General features: G+C 39.8%; 1 protein-coding gene across 6 annotated transcripts in view; it reads right to left on the bottom strand.

The window, feature by feature from the left end:
• Positions 1-22,143, bottom strand: part of ATP11A (ATPase phospholipid transporting 11A) — a 1,534,794-nt gene that overhangs the window by 346,485 nt on the left and 1,166,166 nt on the right. For all 6 annotated transcript variants that reach the window (XM_044072636.1, XM_044072632.1, XM_044072633.1 and 3 more), the window contains exon 14: positions 8,525-8,694. In XM_044072636.1, coding sequence (XP_043928571.1) covers positions 8,525-8,694 — 170 coding nt within the window. The remainder of the gene's footprint in view (positions 1-8,524; positions 8,695-22,143) is intronic.

The following is a 22,143-nucleotide window of genomic DNA, read 5'->3' as shown; positions in this document are numbered from 1 at the left end:
TATAATAAAGTGTAATTGCCTTATTACCCATGAAGGAGTATGCCAAGATCTGGACTGCAATAAAAAAGCTTAGCCAAATAAGCATTTTTCTGAGTTATTGAAGTTTGAACTCTCTACAGTTCTGAGAGCACCACATATACTAATAATTAGTAAGGAAAAGGTAAAACAAATAAAAATAAACAAAAAAAATTGTCCCCAGTTGAGCAAAATTGTACCACAAGCCACCCCTGGGCAGCCCATGTTTTCTTCAGGAAAGCATTCAGCAGAGCCTGACAAGTCTGGATGAATAAAACCTTCCCATAAAATGGGGCATCTGAGATTGACTGCCTGGGCTCTTCCATTACATGATAAGTGCCTCAGTCATGCTGTCATTCAGAAGTCCTAGCTAGTGTCATGACAGTCCAAATTAGAACAAGATACATAGCAGCCCACTGTGGATGCTGCAGACAGAGATTTTGGCTAACTCTTCTTGAAGTTTAGCTTCAGATAAAGCTAAAAACACTACAGTACCTAATATATCATGAAAACCTGGAATCTGGGCATGCCAAGTAGATAGTTTAAGGATCTAATTTCCATCACAGGAGAGATGATGATTTTCTCCATCCTGTCCAAATGAGGTCCTTAGGTGCTCCAAGGAGATCACACAAAAGTATACTCTAGGATGTGTGATATGCAGCTTAGATACCATTACAAGATGCCTGGTGAAGAGTCCATTCTATTCATCCAGGGGCTTATAGAAAGCATCTACTTTCTTGGGTCACATGAGCAGAAAAGTACAGTTTTGTACCTACCATAAATGTAGATGTTCGAAGATCCACATTGCTGCAGTCCTTACACTTGGGTAGTCCGCTGTCCTCGGTCGGCCCGAATATCAAAGTATAAGGCTGACGTCGGTCAAGGCGCATTAGACTGACATCAGGACGTCAGGGTACAAATGCGCATGACCGACGTCATATCCTCAGTCTTTTCTTGCCCCAGATGTCAGAAGACCCTAACAAGAAAGGTCAAAATCCAAAGACAACAAACAACCAACCAACCACCCTAGCACTAATAATATGTACAATATATACAATATACACAATATTTACAATCCAACCCACACAACCGCCTCTAACTACAGAGGGGAAGGAGGGAGGGTAAATTGGACTGCAGCAATGTGGATCTTCGAACATCTACATTTATGGTAGGTACAAAACTGTACTATGTTCTTCATCTCACATTGCTGCAGTCCTTACACTTGGGTAGAATCCCAAAGCAGAGGTAAGGGAGGATGGCACAACTATAAAGAAGCAGGAGCTGCCAAAATGCCCTGTAAAATAGCAGTGGCAAAACCAGCCCTAGATTTAGAGTAAAGTGGAAGGTGATAATGCTTAGAGAAAGTATGCACTGAACTCCAAGTAGCTGCCTCCAAGATATCTTTAGTTGCCACCCCCCTTAAAAAAGCTGTTGAAGTGGCAGTAGCTCTAGTGGAATGAGGCCTAATCCCAGCTGGAACCTCCTTGCCATGATGGGAATAACAGAAAGCAATGCAAAACCCAATCCACTTAGAAATAGTTTGTTTTGACACAGGCTTGCCCTGAGAACTCAAAGCAAAAGAAACAAATAACTGCCGAGACTGCCTGAACCCTTTAGTTCTGCTCAAATAATATCGCAACTGCCTGTGTATATCCAAAGTGTGCAAAATCTTTTCCCCTTTATTTTGGGGGTTTGCATAAAAGGTAGGCAAATGAATAGTTTGGTTTAAAGCCACACTAGAAACCACTTTAGGCATAAAGGAAGGATTAGCACGCAAAGATACCCTATCCTTATGGAAAATTAAAAAAGGCTCAACTGCCATAAGGGCCTGTAATTCAGAAACCCTTCTCGCAGAGGTAATGGCTAACAAAAAAACAGTCTTCCATGATAAATATTTCAACTCAGCAGTAGCTGCAGGCTCAAAAGGTTGTAGAGTGAGTTTCTCCAACACAAAATTGAGATCCCAAGCAGGAGTAGGAGCTCTCCGTGGGGGTCTTATATTCTTTGCCCCTCTAAGGAATTGCTTAAACAAAGGATGAGAAAACAATGGTGGGTCACAATCATAGTGAGCAGAAATTGCTGCAGCATGAATCTTAATAGAAGAGAAGGACAAACCTTTGTCCAGTAACTCAGTAAGATATTGAAGAGCCACACTTAAATTAGGCTTAGAAACATCAAATGCTTTTGCTGCACTCCAAAATAAAAATCTCTTCCATTTATCTGCGTACACTTTCCTTGTACTAGGCCTTCTGGCCTCCAAAATAACATTCAAAACTTGCTGTGGAAGTTGAAACCCTCCAGGGTTTAAAACAGAATATGCCAGGCTGTCAGGTGAAGAGAGTGAAGTTTGACATTGAGTAAATGACTGTTCTCCTGAGACAGCAGGTGTGGAATCGAAGGTAAAGGCCATGGAGGCTCCCGTACCAGACTTCTCAGTAGTGGGTACCAATGCTGTCGAGGCCAATCTGGAGCTATTAAAATCATCTTTGGCTTGTCCTGTCTGACCTTCAGAAGTACCTTTGGGAGGAGAGGCAGAGGTGGAAAGGCATACACATGAAGATTGCTCCAATTGAATGAAAGAGCATCCACTGTCCAAGCTGTGGGATGAAAACTTTTTGTGCAAAACTTTGGCAGCTGGTAGTTTAGTGGAGAAGCGAACAGATCTATGTCTGGAGTTCCCCATGACACTGTAAATTTCTGAAATACATGAGTATCCAATTTCCACTCGTGGGGATCCATAATTTGTCTGCTCAACACATCTGCTAAGGAGTTCTGTGCTCCCGGCAGAAACCTTGCCTGAAGATTTAGCTTTAAACTGAGAGCAGTCTCCCACAAAATCATTGCTTGTCTGCATAGAGGATAAGAATGTGTTCCCCCTTGCTTGTTGATGTACCACATGACAGTTGTGTTGTCTGTTAGAATCAACACCTGCCCTGGAAGAAGTAAATCCTTGAAAGCTATTAATGCAAATTGGACTGCTAACATCTCCTTCAGGTTGATATGTAGATGTAGAAGTCTGGCAGGCCACGTGTCTTGTATCCACTTTCCATTTAGATGAGCTCCCCAAGCTTTGTCTGAGGCATCTGTCGTTAGAATCTGACTCGCCTCTGGCCGGGTCACAGAGAGTCCCTTGTTTAGGTGACATTCCTGAGCCCACCACAAAATTCCTTTTGAATGCAAGGTATTATCTGAATGACAGTGTCCATATCTTGGCAGTGCTGTGTCCATACATTTTTGAGATACCATTGTAGCTTCCTCATATGCAGTTTGGCATTGGGAAGCACCAGAATACAAGATGCCATGAACCCCAAGGCTTGAAGGACTGTCCTTGCAGTCAGCCTGGACTGATGAGACAATTGATGGAAGTAAAGAGAAAGATTCTTTTGTTTGTCCGGGGTCAAAAGGCCATCTGGGATGCTGTATTCAGTCTCACACCCAGAAAGCACATGTCCTGAGAGGGTACTAGACTGGACTTTATTTCGTTCACAGAATACCCCAGGCATCTTAGCACTGCTATCACATAGTGTAGATGATGAAGAAGTTCGTCCTTTCCTTGAGCCAGAATCAGGCAATCGTCCAAATAAGGATAGATCTGTATTCCTCTTAGCCTGAAGAAAGCTATCACTGGAGCCAGAACCTTCGTGAACACTCTGGGCAGTAGATAAGCCAAAGGGCAATGCAGAGAACTGATAATGAGAAGTCCCAGCCAGCGTAGATACTTCCTGCAACTTAGCCTGATAGGAACATGAAGGTAAGCCTCCTTGAGATCCAGAGTCACCATCCAGTGATCTTTGCCCAGCAGAGGTTAAAGCTGTTGTAACGTCAACATTTTGAACTTGGGAATGTCCAGATAAGTGTTGAGGATAGATAAATCCAAAATTGGTCTCCACGTGTTCCCCTTCTTTGGTACTAGGAACAGGCGAGAATAAAATCCTAGGCCCACTTCTGACAGAGGGACCGGTTGTATGGCTCATATTTGGAGCAGCAGAGAAATCTGTTTGTGAGCCTCTATTCTTTGCTGAGGAGGAACGTCTGGCATGCCTTTGAAAGGAGGCAAGGTATGGAAATAAAACCTGTAACCTTGGTGTATGATATCCAATACCCATCTGTCTTGGGTAATTAAACTCCAATTTTCCTTGAAAAGTGCCAACCTTCCTCCCAAAGGTGCTGCCAGACGAGAAGGCTCTGGCAGCTGAAAAGGTAGGTCATTGGGTCTGTTTACGAAAGGACTGACCCCTGCCCTCACCCGAAGACTGTGCAGGTGAACTCCCTGTTCTAGGCCTGAAAGAGCCCTGAGCTCTGCCCCTACCACGTCTAGACCTACCCCTAGACTGGGAATCATAAGAAGGATACGTCCACCCCTTGGTAGGCCAATTTCTGCTAAACTTCGGAGGCTGAACCTGCAAAAAATCTTTAACAGTCTGCATAGACTTAGCCTTGCCTTCCATTTTCTTTAAGACTGCCTCAACAGGTGAACCAAATAACACATCAGATTGTAAAGGAGCATCTAAAAATCCTTGTCTTAACATGGTCAGATAAATTCTGATCCCTTAGCCAGGCGTGCCTGCGAAGAACTGACCCAGTGGCAGCCACCCTAGACGAGGCCTGTACAGCATCAAAACCACATTGCAAAGAATGCTTACCCACTTGTTCAGAGACATGTACCAAATCTTGTAACTCTTTACACTCAATACCTTCCGCCAGAGCATCTACCTTAGACTTCAATTGAGACAGTAGATAGTTTTGGTATTTCAACATGTGAAACTGGCAATTCAGAGCCCTCATAGCTAGGGTGGAAGAAGTATAGACTTTCTTTCCCCATCTATCCAAAGCCCTGGCCTCTTTATCTGGGGGAACCGGATTTTTAACAACAGAAGCCTTAACACCCTTAGGCCCCTGACTGACAGTTTCTGGGTCCGCCCTAGGACTCTTAAAAAGATACTTATGAGCTTCAGGCACCCTATAATACCTATCCGGCTTAACAGGAGCAGGAGGCAAAGAATCAGGATTAAGAGAAGCCTCTGCAAACACATCCTCCACAACATCCAGAACAGGAGGTATAGCCAAAGGCCTATGCTGGGGTAAAACAAAATTCCCTAAGCCTTTTCCTGGAATCAGAGAAGTCCTGACCTTCCCACTTAAAATGCTCCCTCATGGAATGAAGAGTCTCTGAAAAGAAAAATCCTCAGGAGGAGAAGCAGAAGGAGTAGAATCATCCACATCAGAATCAGAATAAGGAGAATACTCCTGCAAGTCTTCAGCCGAAGACTCTGAAACATCTGAAGCCTGCTCAAAACTCCCCAACTCAGGTTCCACCCTAGGCCTCTTATCAGGAGGGCAAAGAACCTCTAATCAAGGTAATCAAATCTTCTGCCATTTTAAGCATATGCTTCTTGGGCACAGATCCTGAAGAACTAGGAGTGACACCAACTGAAGCTAAACCTGGCCTGCCTCTGGGAGAAGCCTTGGAAACAGAAGGAGAAGGCCTAACCACCCTAGGAAGGGAGGGGAGTACAGTAACCTGAGAAGCCCTTTCAGCCTGACCTGCCTCCTGAGAGGCCACATCCTGCAATAACAAGGTCTCCCCCTGGGACTCCAGAGAAACCTCCGGTGGAACCACCGGCTCCACCGACATCTCTAAAGAACCGGCGTCCGCACGGACGACTCGTCTAACCTGGGCTTAGCTGCCTTATCCTTGCGCTTCTTGAAGAAGCGGACGCCGGAGCATCCGGCGGCATATTATAATTGCACCGCTTCGAAGACTAACCTGGCACAATCTAACCTTCTCTTAATAGTGCGCTTATTGAATCTAGCACAAAAGCGACACCCAACAACGTCGTGCTCAGGCCCTAAACAAGGAATACACAAAGTATGATAATCTCTATGCGGTATCTGTTTCCCACAAGAAATACAGTTATTCACTTTTTCTGACATCCGGTAAACCACTGAGGCAAGAAAAACTAAAATATTCTAACGGGGTACTTAGCCAACTTTGACTCAGTCTGAAACTCCGAATTCGAAAAATTTCAGAACGCCGAACGGCACTTGCAACGCTGCTTCTGCATCGGACCATGCGGCAAAAAAGACTGAGGATATGACGTCGGTCATGCGCATTTGTACCCTGACGTCCTGATGTTAGTCTAATGCGCCTTGACCGACGTCAGCCTTATACTTTGATATTCGGGCCGACCGAGGACAGCGGACTACCCAAGTGTAAGGACTGCAGCAATGTGAGATGAAGAACATCATGTAGCATATAAAATACATACACGGCATCCATGAAGATAAGATCCATGGTAGGACTGAATACTGACTCCTTCTCCTTACTGTTCTCAAGTTACTCCTTTGGGCATTTTCAGGCAAAAGAATGGGAGTTACAAACCATTCTGCGGTACACCATATGAACCTCAAAATTTATCCAAATTTGGGAGCTTCCTACGGAGAGCTCAAGGAGTAAAAAAGCACTCATGATTATCTGTTTTACAGATAAAGGTCCTCAAGTCTTCTTACTCCTTATAAGAAACAGAACAGGGAGGTACTTTACTCCACCTCTAGATGGGGTGCACTCATACACAGACTACATGCGATGGAGCAATCATGTGACTGACGTGCTGGATGTCAATCAACTAGGTGTCAGTGTTGGGGATGTACTTGCATACTGCCCCAGACGATAATATTAGACCATAAGACCAGCATTCTTAAAGGTTGACTCTTGTACTCACTAGCACAACTCCCATCAGACCTCACACAACTACCTGAAATCAAGGGTTTGTAACAAAGACCATTACTTAGAAAGACTCAATGGATCATCTAGTTTTGCTATAGGCCAGAGAAGATGCATGGGGAAATGAGTCCTAAATCCTGGCTACTACAACTGAGCTATTGCAATGTGACTTAGGTGGCTTTTCCTCCATATTCTCATGGTTATAGGTGCACTGACCGGGTGATGGGTCCCTTTTACTTACGGAGAGGGATGCACCCACTAACATGGTTACTAGAGATGTAGCAGATGCAATTCTTTCAGATAGTTTATCAACTGCTGTGGTAGAAGATGGCTGCAAACTCAAGTCCTCTCTAGATGAGAATCAGCTCACATCACATGGAATCCGGAAGTCACTTACAGCACAAATTTAGCTTTAGAAGGCCATGCATGCCCATTGTCATCCTACTGTCGATGCTGCAGCATAAGTCTGGGGATGCAAAGGGATCATCCAATGATCATACTTGGGGTGTTATCAGTTGGCACCATTCTCTAGATAGTAGTTAAGTGTTTTTCTCTTCCAATTCTACCTGGGCTTCAAGACTTTTGGCATCAAATGCAGGAACTGTCTATGACGAATGTCAGGTTCAGGATCTAATCGGTATAAGAAGGCTTCTTATGCCTCCAATTCATGTAAAGAATTGCAAAACAACAGAAGACAGCAAACATTGAGACAGCTACTGTATCAAAATAAATATAACCTCTTGGCCACAGGCAGAAGAAACAAAGTTATGAATCATGCAGCTGATACTTCTGGAAAAATGATGTGCTCTTCTGAAATAGGTTCACAGACTCACAGGTAGTTACTAGCATGCAGTTAATGAGATCACGGAGGAGATTAGCCCAGTTTCTCAATTGCCCTGGTGCTCTGTCGCTGTTCAAGGATTTTCTCAGTATGTCACTAAAGGTATTATGGATAAGAGAATCAAACGCTGGACTAAAGGAAGCATTTCATTCACAGCTCATATTCTTAATCATCTGTACTAACTGTCAGGCTAAACCAATAATTCCCTCAGAAAGGAATACATAGGAAACACTGAAAGATGCACTAATTTGTAGGGGTGCCATCTTGATAGGAAACATGCAATTCAAGCACGAACATCTCTCCATTACAAAAAAAAAAAAAAAACTGTGATCTCACAACTAGAAAAACTAAAACTGCAAAACCATTCAAACTGAAATATAACCAACAAAGACAAGAACGAATGCAAAGTTAACAAAATAGTGCCCCTCACTACATTTAGTGCTCTTCAGAATAAATCACAAATTCGAGTCACAATGATTGTGATCTGCCCTCCAGCCCTGTTCAAGATTTGCACACTTCACTGAAGACTAGCATCTTTGTCTAGACAACTGTACTATTCCTGTAGTCAGATGTGACCAGGCTAACCTGCTTTACAACTGCAGGATATTATCTGAGACAAATGTGTTAAACAAATACAGGCAAATTTCTGAATCCTGCAGCATTCAGCTTGTTACCAAGGTCTACAGACAGCTTCTTTCTAAATGCCAACCTAGACTTTCAGTCATGTGTCAGACATTTCTTTACCTAGGCATACCTGTATTACCTAAATAAAAAAGAAACAAGACAGGTTTTCCATGTCGTTTATAAACATACTACTGTGTCACATAAAACAGGTATTATATACACATAGGCAATAACTGAAAATAATATTACAGATCCAGTGAGAGAGTGATAAACCAGGGAGAGGCTACTTGTCTGGTACGTGTCTTGACAAAGCAACTGACCTCTTCATGCCTTCAACTAAAGCTACTTCATCAGGTGATGAGGAAATATAGACTGAGGAAGACTTTGCTGAATGTCGGCGCCCTTTCTTCATTCCGTCCATTACATCATCGTCTTTTACTTGAACGGTGTGGCACAAACACACAGCACGAAAAAACAGCTCTTCTCTTTCCTAAGTAAAAGGAAAGATGTATCATTAACTGAAATTCTATTACAGGTTCTCAACAAAAGTCTATACAGTTTTACATTAAAAAGGAAAAGAACTTAAAATATTCTTAAATCTAAAATTTTTAATCAGATGAAATCCATGAAAGACTTTAAAGCTTAGTATTTCACAGAAAGCCACGTTAATTTTGACAGTATTCCTGTATTCACATATGACAACATGAATCAGACTGTAAATTACCTATGCCATATTTTCTGTAATATAAGTGATAAAATGGTTCCATTATGCCATAAGAATAAGATTACTGATAAATGACAATACAAATGTAATGTTATATTCATTGTTACGGATACTTTCTGATTTAATCAACTTGTGGCATGGTTAACTGATGCATACAATGCTTAACATTTTTTTTTTTATGTTTGTATGCATATATGTGTGTATGTATGCATGTGTGTATATGTATATGTGTGTGTATGTATGTATATATATATATATATATATATATATATATATATATATATATATATATAGGTAGACCATTACAATAAATTTGATATTTATGAATGCCACTCACACTATAAGGGAGATAGACAGCAAGCATATTATTTTTAAGATGCATAACCATTATTGCTACACAAAAGATATATTAAAATAAAAGATTTTCCTTTACAATTTAAACAAAACCAAATAGTTAAGTATTAAATCTATGTATAGTTGTGCTGCCTTAGTGTTTTATAAAATATTAAAAATAGATAAAGACTGCATTTAAGTAATCTGTAAAGACAAATACATGTATACTTAAAATATATATAAGATACTTTTCATTATAAAACTACCATATGGCGGGGCCGGGGGAGGATACTGAAATGCAGACTTAGAGAGATTGCTTGAATGATTAGATCATTCAAGCATGAGATGTTTTTTCTCATGGAGGGGTTTGGTGGTTGTTTATCTTAAATTGTTCTCAGTTATGATCTTGTAATTTACTTTTATTGGGTGTCTATAATCTATTGTAATACTGTTGGAAGAAGAAAGAACAAGTCATTCTCTTCATGTACACACATCTACACATTGTTACGAGTATATGAATATGGATAAAAGCAAAGCTAATACAAATCCAATTGCAAAATGTATATCTCTTAATGTAAATGGTTTAAATAATAGCTGCAAAAGGGGAAGTCTTTATAGATATTTAAAGCCATGTGTAGCGCAACTAGTATTTTTACAGGAAACACACCTTACACAGGAAGACATAAATAAAATAAACAATAAAAATTATACAATACTAGTAAATTCCACCTATAATCAGAAGTGAAGGGGAGTAGCAATTTTGTGGAAAAACACTACTTTAATGCCTAAAATCATAAACACGTTCCATGACAACTCAGGAATGTTTTGTCTAGTGACAATATCTATCAATGAAATGATATATACATTAGTGAATATTTATTGGATACCAGGACTAGGTGTTAGAGTGGCCAAACAACACTTAGAAGACATTGTACAATATACCAAAGGCAATTTAATCATAGCTGGAGATTTCAATTGCATTATAAAAGAAACTGACACAAATACTAAAACTACACGTAAGAGATCACCTTTAACAAAGTTGTTATCTGAGTTTGTTGAAACTTTTAATATAGTTGACATAAATGAGTATGCTATCCCAGATTCACTATTCTTTACACATTTTTCCCATAGGCATAATACATACTCTAGAATAGATACAGTGTACATAGCAAAGAATTTAACCTCTAAATTAAATTAAGTCAAGACAATTTCATGTCCATTTTCGGACCATAACACCATAACGTTTGAGATAGACTTATGTTTCAAGGATATCAGTAACAAGAATACCATCTTACATAACAAATCTCAAAGATTTTAAGAATTTTATATTAAAGAGACACAAACATTCCTAGATATCAATCTTACAAAAGATGTATCTGAAATATATATATGGGATGCATTGAAAGCATACCTATATGGAAGAGCGGTAGGATGGTATAAAAATAAACAAAAACAGTGGAATAAGGAATTAATGGAATTACAGTCAAAAGTAGATAATTTAAAGCTTGATATTCAAAATGGAAACACCAACTTAATAAAAGAACTAGAAGATACTAATAAAAAATACTCAGAGACGCTACACCACAAAACAATGATCAACTTAGAAAGAATTAAACTATGTTACTATTCAATGAACCCTAAAAACCAACGGAGAATAGCAAATAGGACTAAAAAGATTATTAAAACAAATCAAATCAAGGAAATACATAATATAGAAACCAAAAAGAAAGTATCTGATTTAGAAGGAATACTAGAAGCTTTTAGGCTATTTTTTCATAAACTTAATAATCAAAATGAGAAAACAGAAACACCTTCAGTATTGAAAGCTTTTCTCAAAAACAATGTTAAAGTTAGGTTATTAGAGGAGCAGGTACAACTAATAGATAAACAAATAACAATGACAGAACGTAAAGCTGAAGTAAATAAGCTAAAATTAAATAAAGCTCCAGGTATAGATAATATCACCCCAGAAATGTTTAAATTACTATCAAATGAGGCTTTGCTGTTGTTATTGAATGTCTTTACATCAGTTAAAATGGTAAAGACATTCCTCCTTCTTGGAAGTACACATTAATATCACCAATTCTGAAACAAAATAAAGATCCCAGTGAATGTTCATCATACAGACCCATTTCACTTCTTAATATAGATTATAAAATTTTTATGGCAATACATGCTGCTCGAATAAAACAATTACTACCACTTTTGATAGAGGAGGATCAAACAGGTTTTATAAAAGATAGGAACACTTATGACAACATTAAAAGAATTATTTCCTTAATTGAGTATATAAATGTCACAAAAACAAAATGAATGTTATTAGCTTAGACATAAATAGCACATTTGATTCAGTGAACTGGGATTATCTGTGGTTAGTTTTAGAAAATATGGCTTCTCAAACAACTTCACTTTGTTAATAAAATCATTATATGAAAAATCATTGGCTTATATAAAACTGGGATCTTGTCTTTCTAAATCTATTAAAATAACTAAGGGCACAAAACAAGGCTGCCCTCTTTCTCCGTTATTGTTTGCGCTAGTCATTGAACCCTTAGCAAATAATATACGTATGGATAAAAATATTGAAGGAATACAACTAGACAACAGCCTAGAGCTTAAAATTCAACTTTTTGCTGATGATATTTTAATTACCTTAAAAAATAATAATAGCTGTTTAAAAGCATTATGGGACTCAATTCAAAACTTTCAAAACTTTTCGAGTCTTAAATTTAATGAGAACAAAACAAATGTATTGCTTATAAATACTAATAAAAAAGATCTAAATAAAAAATACCATAAATATATCTCTACCGATAATATAATTAAATACTTGGGAATTATAATAACTAACAACCTAGATACTACAATTGAAACAAATTATAAAGAGACCTTAAATAATATTAAAAATCTAATACAAAGATGGAATAAATTCTTCTTTTCAATGGAAGAAAGGCTTTATATAATTAAAATGATCATATTTCCAAAAATTCTTTATGTCATACAAGCTTGTTCTTTGCCACCAGCTAAATCACACCTAAAACAATTAAATGATTTAATGGTAAGATTCCTATGGTATCCAAAAAAAACAAGGATAGCTATGAAGTATCATCTAGATGATTGGGATATAGGTGGCATAGGTTTACCAGACATAGAAATATATTTGCATTCATCCATTATTAAAACAATATCATTATGGCTAAATACAAAATATACATCAAAATGGAAGCTAGTTCATGAGAGAATCTGGTTAAAATCAGGATTTGTAGTAGCAAATAAGTATACAGATTTCGTACCAAACAGTTTTCTATGGGTGATGAAGGAATATATGATGATACATAAGAATAAAAATATAAGTTCCAAATACATTACTTATACATTAAAAATTTTCCAAAATCTTATTAATAGCAATCCTGATATTAAAGCATGGTCATTTCTTTTATATCCAGTAGTGTACACACAAGGTAATATAATAACATTTAATAAGGAAGTAGTCAACATGCTTAAAGAAAAGGGATTAATATATTGGCATCAATTGCTAAACTCTGAAAAACCTCTGACAATAGACCAGATTAAACAGAAATTAAATATGGAAGATAGTTCGTGGTTCCATGTACAAGAATTAAGACAGTATATATTAAGCAAACAAGAAACAATGCAACCATCAATAAGACAAAATGTTCCTAACCTTATAGAACATATAATATTACTAACGAATCAACCCATTACTGGAAAGGGATACTTATCATCTATTTATAAAACAAACAAAAAAATAAAAATGCATAATAATGACAAAATATGGAATTATTATAGATCAGTTAATGGACATGTGCCAAATGACAGAGATAAAAAACTAATACTTCTCTCTCCAAAGCAGACATCACTTTCATTACATTGGAGACTTTTTACATGGCAATTCATACACAGATCTCATGTAACCCCTCATAAAATGGAACTTATGTTTAAGAAAAATATTGGCTGCTGGAGATGTGGTTTATCAATAAAAGCAGACTGGCAACATATGCTCTACGAATGCCATTTGATTAAACCATATTGGGATAAAATAAATTATTTTCTGCAAATGGTATTCAATGATAAATTCCAGATTTCCAAATCTATTATTTTGTTTAATGCACCTGTACCCGACTGTGTGCCAAGAACAAAATATGTAATCTTATGGACTCTCCTAGCTATTGCAAGGAAGAACATTACATCAAACTGGAAATCCAAAGCTTCTCCAACTTTTAAGCAATTCATGAATATGGTGTCAGCAGTATCGCAATTGGAAAAGAACACTATTAAAGGAAGAACTGAAAGAACTACATCATTATACGTAGCATGGCAAAAAGTAACTGAAATACTGGAGAATAATGACTGCAGCAGATTATAATCAGGAAACAATTGTATAGAAAGTCAATTATATGTCAACAATAGACACCTTTGTAAATACTTTATTTTGGTTTTAATGTTTGATATCTGTTTAGAGGTTTTAGCCTACCTTTTTAAATAATTTGTAAATACTTCATTGTCATAAATAACCTGCATTCATGTTTTCTTGTTTTTGGAAATGAATAAAAATATTTACAACAAAAAAAAAAAAAAAAAAAAACAATCATATATAGCACAGCCATCCTGAGATGGCTTAACAAACTAACAATGTTTGATAGGATCAAAGACTTGGAAACCCTGTATGATTACCAAATCATCTTCAGATCACAAATAATTCAAATATTTAAGAAACTGTAAAAAAGTACAGTTTTGTACCTACCATAAATGTAGATATGTTCGAGTGCTAATACAGCTGCAGTAATCACAGATGGGTTCTCTGCCGTCAGGCGGTCCCTCGGTCGGCCGAATTCCAAAGTCTAGGTCCGGCGTCGGTTGTTGTCGCTTTCTCTCCTGACGTCAGTGAGGCCGGAGTATATAAGACACAGCTGACGCCATGTTCTTCAGTCTTTCTTGCCCCAGATGTCAGGTGCCCCCAGAAGGAAGGCAATACATAAATTATGTTTCTATGCATATACCAGCAATGCAATATAATCTAAAATCAGTAGTTGCAAGCAAATAACCATAGAAGGATAACCCAGTCAGGTTGTATGAAGATGGTGTTAGGCCCCATGCCTTTACCAAGTGGGGAAGGAGGGAGGGAAACCTGTACTGCAGCTGTATTAGCACTCGAACATCTACATTTATGGTAGGTACAAAACTGTACTATGTTCATCGTGCATACAGCTGCAGTAATCACAGATGGGTAGAGTCCCAAAGCTACGCACAGGGTGGTAGGTACTAGGAGGAACTGGGCTGAGCCAGAATGCCCTGCAACACAGCAGTGGCAAAGCCTGCTCTAGTTCTGGAATATAAAGGCAGGTGGTAGTGTTTTGTGAAGGTATGTACAGAACTCCAAGTGGCTGCTTCCAAAATATCTTTGGTAGGAACTCCTCTGAGGAAGGCTGTAGAGGTAGCTGTGGCCCTGGTGGAGTGTGATCTGATACCTGTAGGAACAGATTTCCCATGATAGGAATAACAAAACCGTATGCAGTGGCCTATCCACTTTGAAATAGTCTGTTTGGTAACTGGCTTCCCTTGAGCCCCTACAGCATAGGACAGAAAGAGTTGTTCTGATTTCCTGAAGGACTTTGTTCTGTCCAAATAATAACGTAGCTGCCTATGGATGTCTAAAGAGTGTAGCAGCCTTTCCCCTTTGTTTTGAGGATTGGGGTAAAAGGTAGGTAGGTGTATGGCTTGATTTAAAGCTACCCTGGATACCACTTTAGGCATAAATGACGGGTTGGTATGAAGGGAAACCCTGTCCTGATGGAAAATGAGAAAGGGCTGCACCGCCATGAGGGCCTGAAGTTCCGAAACCCTACGAGCTGAAGTGATAGCCAGAAGAAAGGCTGTTTTCCAGGACAAATATTGCAAATCTGTTGAGTCAGCTGGTTCAAAAGGGGGCAATGTTAATTTTTCTAGTATGTAATTAAGATCCCAGGCTGGTATTGGTTGTTTCCTTGGTGGTCTTATATTCTTAGCCCCTCTGAGGAACTGTCGTAAGAGTGGGTGAGAAAATAAAGGAGGGTCCGTGTTGAATTCTGCAGAAATGGCTGAGGCATGGATTTTTATGGAAGAAAATGATAGTCCACTGTTCAGCAGCTCTGTTAGATACTGTAATACCTGAGGCAAGTTCAGTTTTCTAGGGTCCTGGCCTTTTTTCTCATTCTAAGAGCAAAACCGCTTCCATTTTGCGGAGTAAGCTTTTCTAGTAGATGGCCTTCTGTCCTCCAAAATGACATCCTGCACCTCCTTGGAGAGTAGGGTCTGTTGTGGTGTTAAGGAATTTTCCATGCAGCGAGATTGAGTGTTTTCAGCTGACTGTGAAGAGTTTTGTAGCTGTGCTGAGTCAGCAGAAGAGGCATTAGAGGCAGGGACCAGGGAGGAGTATGTGTTAGGCTCCTCAGGAGTGGGTACCAGTGTTGCCTTGGCCAATCTGGAGCAATCAGTATCATCTTCGGTCTGTCTGCTCTTGCTTTCAAAAGTACCTTGGGCAGAAGAGGCAGAGGTGGGAATGCGTAAACTGTCCATGCTGTCCAACTGAATGAAAGGGCGTCCACTCTCCAGGCCTTTGGATGAAAAGTCCTCGAACAAAACTTTTCCAATTGATGATTCCTGTGGGAGGCAAAAAGATCTATGTCTGGCCTCCCCCACGCTTGGATTATCTCTGTAAACACCTGAGGATGTAACTTCCATTCGTGTGGATCTATCATATTTCTGCTTAGATTGTCTGCCAGCGTGTTTTCCAATCCTGGCAAGTACTGTGCTTGAAGTTCGATTTGCCATTCCAGCGCCATGTTCCAAAGAGTCATGGCTAGTCTGCACAAGGGGTATGAATGTGTTCTTCCTTGTTTGTTTATGTACCACATTACTGTGGTGTTGTCTGTTCTTATGAGTAATTGTCCTGGATGTAGGAAGTCCTTGAAAGCTGTAATTGCATTTATTACTGCTAGCATTTCTTTTTGATTGATGTGAAGGTGCTTTTCCTTTTGGGACCATTTGCCCTGAATGCACCTGTCCGTCATGTGCGCCCCCCAGGCGTAATCTGAGGCGTCTGTTGTGATGACTTGCTTTGCTTGAGGCTTGCAGAATGGGAGGCCTGTGTTTGTTTGACATGCTTGGGCCCACCATAGAAATTCCTTTTGCAAACATGGAATTATTGGTATTATTGTTTCCAAACTGTGGCTGTGTTGAGACCATAGGTTTTTTAGGTACCATTGAAGTTTCCTCATATGCAGCTTTGCACATGGGATTAAAAGAATGCAAGATGCCATGAAGCCCAGAGCCTGCAGGATTTTCCTTGCAGTAAGCCTGGTACATTTTGCTAGTGTTTTGAAGTACTGAGTTAGTTGCCCCTGTTTTTCTGGCGTAAGATAGGCCATCTGGGTGTTTATGTCCAAGTTGGCACCCAGGAAAGTTATTTTCTGAGATGGAGTTAGCCTGGATTTCTCTTTGTTGATGGTGTATCCCAGAGAATGCAGTAACCGTGTTACATATGCCAGATGTTCCAGAAGTATGTGCTTGCTGTCCGCTTGGATCAGGCAGTTGTCCAAATAAGGGTAAATTTGTATCCCTTGAAGTCTGCAGTAGGCAATCACTGATGCCAGGCACTTTGTGAATACTCTGGGCGCAGTAGATAAGCCAAAGGGCAATGCAGAGAATTGATAGTGGATTGAACCTGCAAGAAATCTGAGGTATCTTCTGCAGCTTTGTCTGATTGGGACATGCAGGTATGCCTCCTTGAGGTCCAATGTTACCAGCCAAAACTCCTTGCCCAGCATGGGAAGAAGCTGCTGTAATGTGAGCATCTTGAATTTTGGTACGAGTAAAAATGTGTTTAGGATGCATAAGTCCAAAATGGGTCTCCAGTCGGTTCCTTTCCTTGGTACCAGAAAAAGTCTTGAATAAAATCCTTGACCTTGTTCGTGAGTAGGTACCTCTTGAATAGCTCTCATTCTTATGAGCTTTGAAATTTGTAGTTGTGCCTCTGCCCTTTGATTGTGTGGCAGGTTTGGCATGCCTCTCATTTTTGGAAGAGTGAGGAATTGAAATTTGTAGCCTCTGTTTATAATGTCCAGGATTCATTTGTCTGTTGTGACAATATGCCAATTTCTTGCAAATAATGCTAGCTTTCCTCCCAAAGGTGCTGCCAGCTGAGACATGCTTGGCATGGAAATGAGGGAGTCATTGGGTTTGTTTCCTGTATTGTTGTGCACTGTCTTCACCACCTCTTGGTGCTGGAGTTTGCCATTGTCGGCCTCTATATGATCCTTGTGATTGTCCTCTGCCCCTTGTGCGTCTGTATCTACCTCTTTGGGGCTTGTCAGTGGCTGGAAAGGACCAGTTTTTTGAAGGCCAATTTCTGCTAAAACGTGGTGGTTGGACCTGTAAAAAAGCTTTGACAGTTTGCATAGATTTGGCTTTTTCTTCCATTTTCCGTAATATCTCCTCAGCATTAGTACCAAACAGCACATCCTTTTGTAAAGGAGCATCTAGAAGCTTAGCTTTCACATGATCAGGCAAGTTTTGTTCCCTAAGCCAGGCATGTCTGCGAATGACTGATCCTGTAGCAGCCGCTCTACTTGAGGCCTCTAGGGCATCATAACCACATTGTAAGGTGTGTTTACCCACTTGCTCTGCACTATGCATCATATCCTGTAACTCCTTCAAATCTGGTTGTTCAGGTTGAGACATTTTATTCCTTAATTGTGATAACAGGAACTGTTGATATTTAAGCATATGAAACTGACAATTTAAGGCCCTCATGGCTAGGGTGGCCGAGGTATATACCTTTTTCCCCCACCTTTCTAAAGATCTTGACTCTCTTTCTGCAGGAAGTGGATTCTTGGCAGTGGAGGCCTTCAATCCCTTGGGGCCTTGAGAAATGGTTTCAGGGTCAGCATTATGGCTTTTGAAGAGAAATTGATGAGAGTTAGGTACTCTGTAGTACCTATCAGGTTTGACTGGTGCAGGAGGCAGAGAATCCGGGTTAAGGCAAGCCTCCGAATAAACATCATCAAGTATGTCCAAAACAGGAGGTATCACCAGAGGTCTGTGTTGAGGTAACAAAAGAAATTCCCTAAGTCTTTTCTTGGAATCTGAAAAGTCTTGGCCTTCCCAATGGAAGTGTTCCCTCAAAGTGTGCAAGGTTTCCCCAAAGGAAAAATCCTCAGGAGGAGATACAGAAGGAACGGACTGCTCTGCATCCGAATCCTCAAAAGGGGAGTAAGAGTATTCCTCTACATCAGAATTTTCTGATAAAATGGATCCCTGATCAGAAGAGGGAGAATCTTCCTCCACTCTGGGTCTCTTGTCTGGAGGGGGTTGAGAACCCCTGATAAGAGTAATTAAATCCTCAGCCATTTTAAGCATCTGCTTTTTAGGCATGGGGCCTGGAGATGGGCCCAGTGCAACAGGCCTCTTGGGATGCCTGGCTGCTTTGGATTTAGTAAAGGCCTTAATAGAAAAAGAAGATGAGGGTCTAAAGACACCATGGGTGGAAGTGGACCTGTCCACATTAGTAGGCTCAACATTAGCAAAGGCTTCGGTGGTTGTAGTCTGGGAAAGCGCCGAGGTACCAGCGGTCTCGGGTACAGAGGACACCGCCAAAGGAGTGTCGTTGGTAGTCAGGGACTGCAAAGGCGTCTCGCTGAGAACCGGACCACGTGTAGCCTGTTTTGGCGTGGTGTCAGCGGGGACCACGGGCCTCGCGTGTCGGTCCTTTTCCTTGCGTTTTTTGGACAAAACGGTAGTCGGAGTATCCGACGACATTTTATAATCAAAGGCTTTACCAAAATAGTGTTGGGCAAACTCCGCCCGATGCTTAATAGTGCGTTTATTGAAAGTAGCGCAAAAGCAACAGCCCGAGACGTCGTGGTCTGGGCCTAAACAAGGTATGCAGAGGGAATGGAAATCCTTATGCGGTATTTGCTTCCCACAAGAAATACAATTATTAACTTTTTCTGACATCGGTCTGAGGCAAGAAAAGTTTCAACGGGTACTTAGCTTTAATGAAGACTTCGGTTTCCAATATTTCCGTAATTCAGGAGCTGGCCGACCGGCACTTGCGAACTGCTTCTGCTTCGGGCACCGCGCGGCAAAAAAGACTGAAGAACATGGCGTCGGCTGTGTCTTATATACTCCGGCCTCACTGACGTCAGGAGAGAAAGCGACAACAACCGACGCCGGACCTAGACTTTGGAATTCGGCCGACCGAGGGACCGCCTGACGGCAGAGAACCCATCTGTGATTACTGCAGCTGTATGCACGATGAACATCTGCAACAGAGCTAAAATAATCATTTTTCAAAATTACATGACAGAACATTTAACTCAGCATTTTAAAGAATGCAAATAAACTACAATTTAGCCCTGCAAATGTACATAACAGAAGTCCAAACTGCAATCAAAGAAAAAAAAAATACAAACTCAAACATTCAGCAGCTATTTCTCAAACAGTGTTCCTACGTATTGCAACTCAGCTGGCATTGTACATTGTTAACTTTCAATCTCAGGAACACCTATAACTTCATAGTGTAGCCAGCAAGCTGCTAGAAATTATTGTTCCTAATACTGCTCCTGGTCTGGCAATCTACCTTCTAGTTTCTTGCAAATGACAGCTTAGGCCATTATTAAATTACATCCTTAACTTTGCTACAGCAGCATCACAAAAATGCTGCTTTCACACTAAGACTACCCATGCATAGGGAAAGCGCTAATTATTCATTAAACAGCTACTCAGTAATTGCTACCACTGCTTTATAGCTGAATTTACACGCAGGACTATCTGCAAGTAGCTACCAAGCTATCATAAAACAATGTTATACTATCTAATAAGCAAATATTTAGTCTTTCCTCTGGATGGATGCTGCTCTTAAAGATACCACAGAACACATGCATATAAATTTTAACAATTGAAGGTTTATAGCTATAATGTACCTGCACATCTTAAAGATCTCTGATTCTCAGTAAATCATGAAATACTCACCGATCATCCCAAAAATACTATCTTGTTTCCAACATCATGTCTCAAACTTATCATATATATTTTTCTATATGCTGTTTCCCTCCATACTTTTTTGACAATTAAACCACCCCGTTCAGTCTAGCACTTCATCTCCCAATGAGGGTGAGAGCCAATCACAGTGAGGCATCAACCAGGTAGCCATGAAGGTAATCTGTGTCCTCAGAACATCCCAAAAATTATGGCACTTATGTGTCTTACCCAGCATCTGGTGGTGGTTGTGGGCACCTGCATTAAAGTAGGGGTGCCCTAAGCCCTCCCCATTCTCTGCATGTTCTCCACACATACTTATATATATAAGGGCTACCAAAACTGGCTTGGAATCAACAAGCCAACATCACTCCCAAGTCCTTAGTCTCTGGTGTTGTACATGACTCAGCTTGCAACAAAGTATGAGGCTGAATGGCTGATTTTTATCCTCCTCTAAGATGGGGCAAAGCCAGTTTAACCCACTCATTTCTACCCTCCTCTACCAATCTCTTCCAGAATCTTAGCTGCTATATGATCTTGGGCCATCTTGGCAGTACATCTTTCTTTGGCAAAAAAAAAAAAAAAGAAAAAACAATCAAAGTGAACATATTCAATTAAATGCAAAAAAGGCCTAAAGTTAGTAAAGATACTCCCTCAAGGTGCAGTGGGACATTACTCTTCAAATATTCATGAACAACCGATACCATAACCTTTATATTAACAGAATATACATTATCCAGATGATTCAGACCCCCTTGGTACAGAGCAAGCCATTCCAGCACCAGATCTGTATCTTGCATTTATAAAACTTGTTTGCTGATTCTGGACTAACACTCAGTGCAAATAAAAATAAACCTCCGGTGCTGTTCATATAAAGCAAGATCAACCCCTCTGAACAGTAATGTTTTAAATATTTCTGGCAATACAGACACAGAGACTGAAACAGTTCAAGATCTCATAGATTCCCTTCACTCTCCTAAAACAGCAATGCAGTGTTCTTCTCAAACCTAATTAACTTCTAGGTCACCTTCACTTACTGAATAATTCCTGCCTGATACCACAATATAAAGTAATGCATCTCTTCAGTTGGTAACTCAGCATCCTTCTGCGTGTGTAATATTCACATTTCTGTTTCTTGAAGTGTAGAACAATCAGCAGTAAATACTACATGAGAAAGAAGACACAACTGCAACAGTCTACTGTCTGTAGGATGACAAGTACTGCAGTTGGAAATGTAACCCTCCCAGCTTATTGTGGCCTATGAATGACTACATACAAGTGTCTATTTTCTCAGCCACTAATATCATTACCTAGTGTACAAGCCAGTGGACTACTGTATGTATCAGATGGAAACCTAATTAAAATCTAAAACCAGTAGCACACTCACGACAATGCATGAACCAAAGTTATGAACTTTCTGCCTTCTAATATTAGATAAGTACAAGTTATCTTTTTTCAACTACTTAAACAATTATTACGACTTTTAATATTATTTAGGGTACATTAACTATTTTGTTTTTCTGAGAGTGGCACTGTTCTGATCACTGTTTGCACGTGACTAAGTGCACTTTTTACTTCTCACTTTATTTAGCATTGCGGTGCTTTTTATTTTAGGTTTAAGGTTGGGAAGTGTACAATGATGTTAAGGTGTACTACTTGTGTTTAAAGTTAGCTGAATAATGCAGGGGTATCTGTGGTTAGTCTATACCACGTCTGGTCCTTGACAACATGATGTTACACAGAATATATCACACTATATCTGAGACTGCACACCGATATGAGGGATCAAATATACGTGCATGTGGATGTTTTCCCAAGAATTAAGAACTTAGTCTTATAATGAGT

This window comes from Protopterus annectens, chromosome 5.part0, assembly GCF_019279795.1.
Source record: "Protopterus annectens isolate FY-2018-M chromosome 5.part0, PAN1.0, whole genome shotgun sequence".
Taxonomy (NCBI): Eukaryota; Metazoa; Chordata; order Ceratodontiformes; family Protopteridae; genus Protopterus; species Protopterus annectens.
The sequence above is the reverse complement of the archived record's forward strand: the minus strand, read 5'-3'. Positions and strand labels throughout refer to the sequence as shown.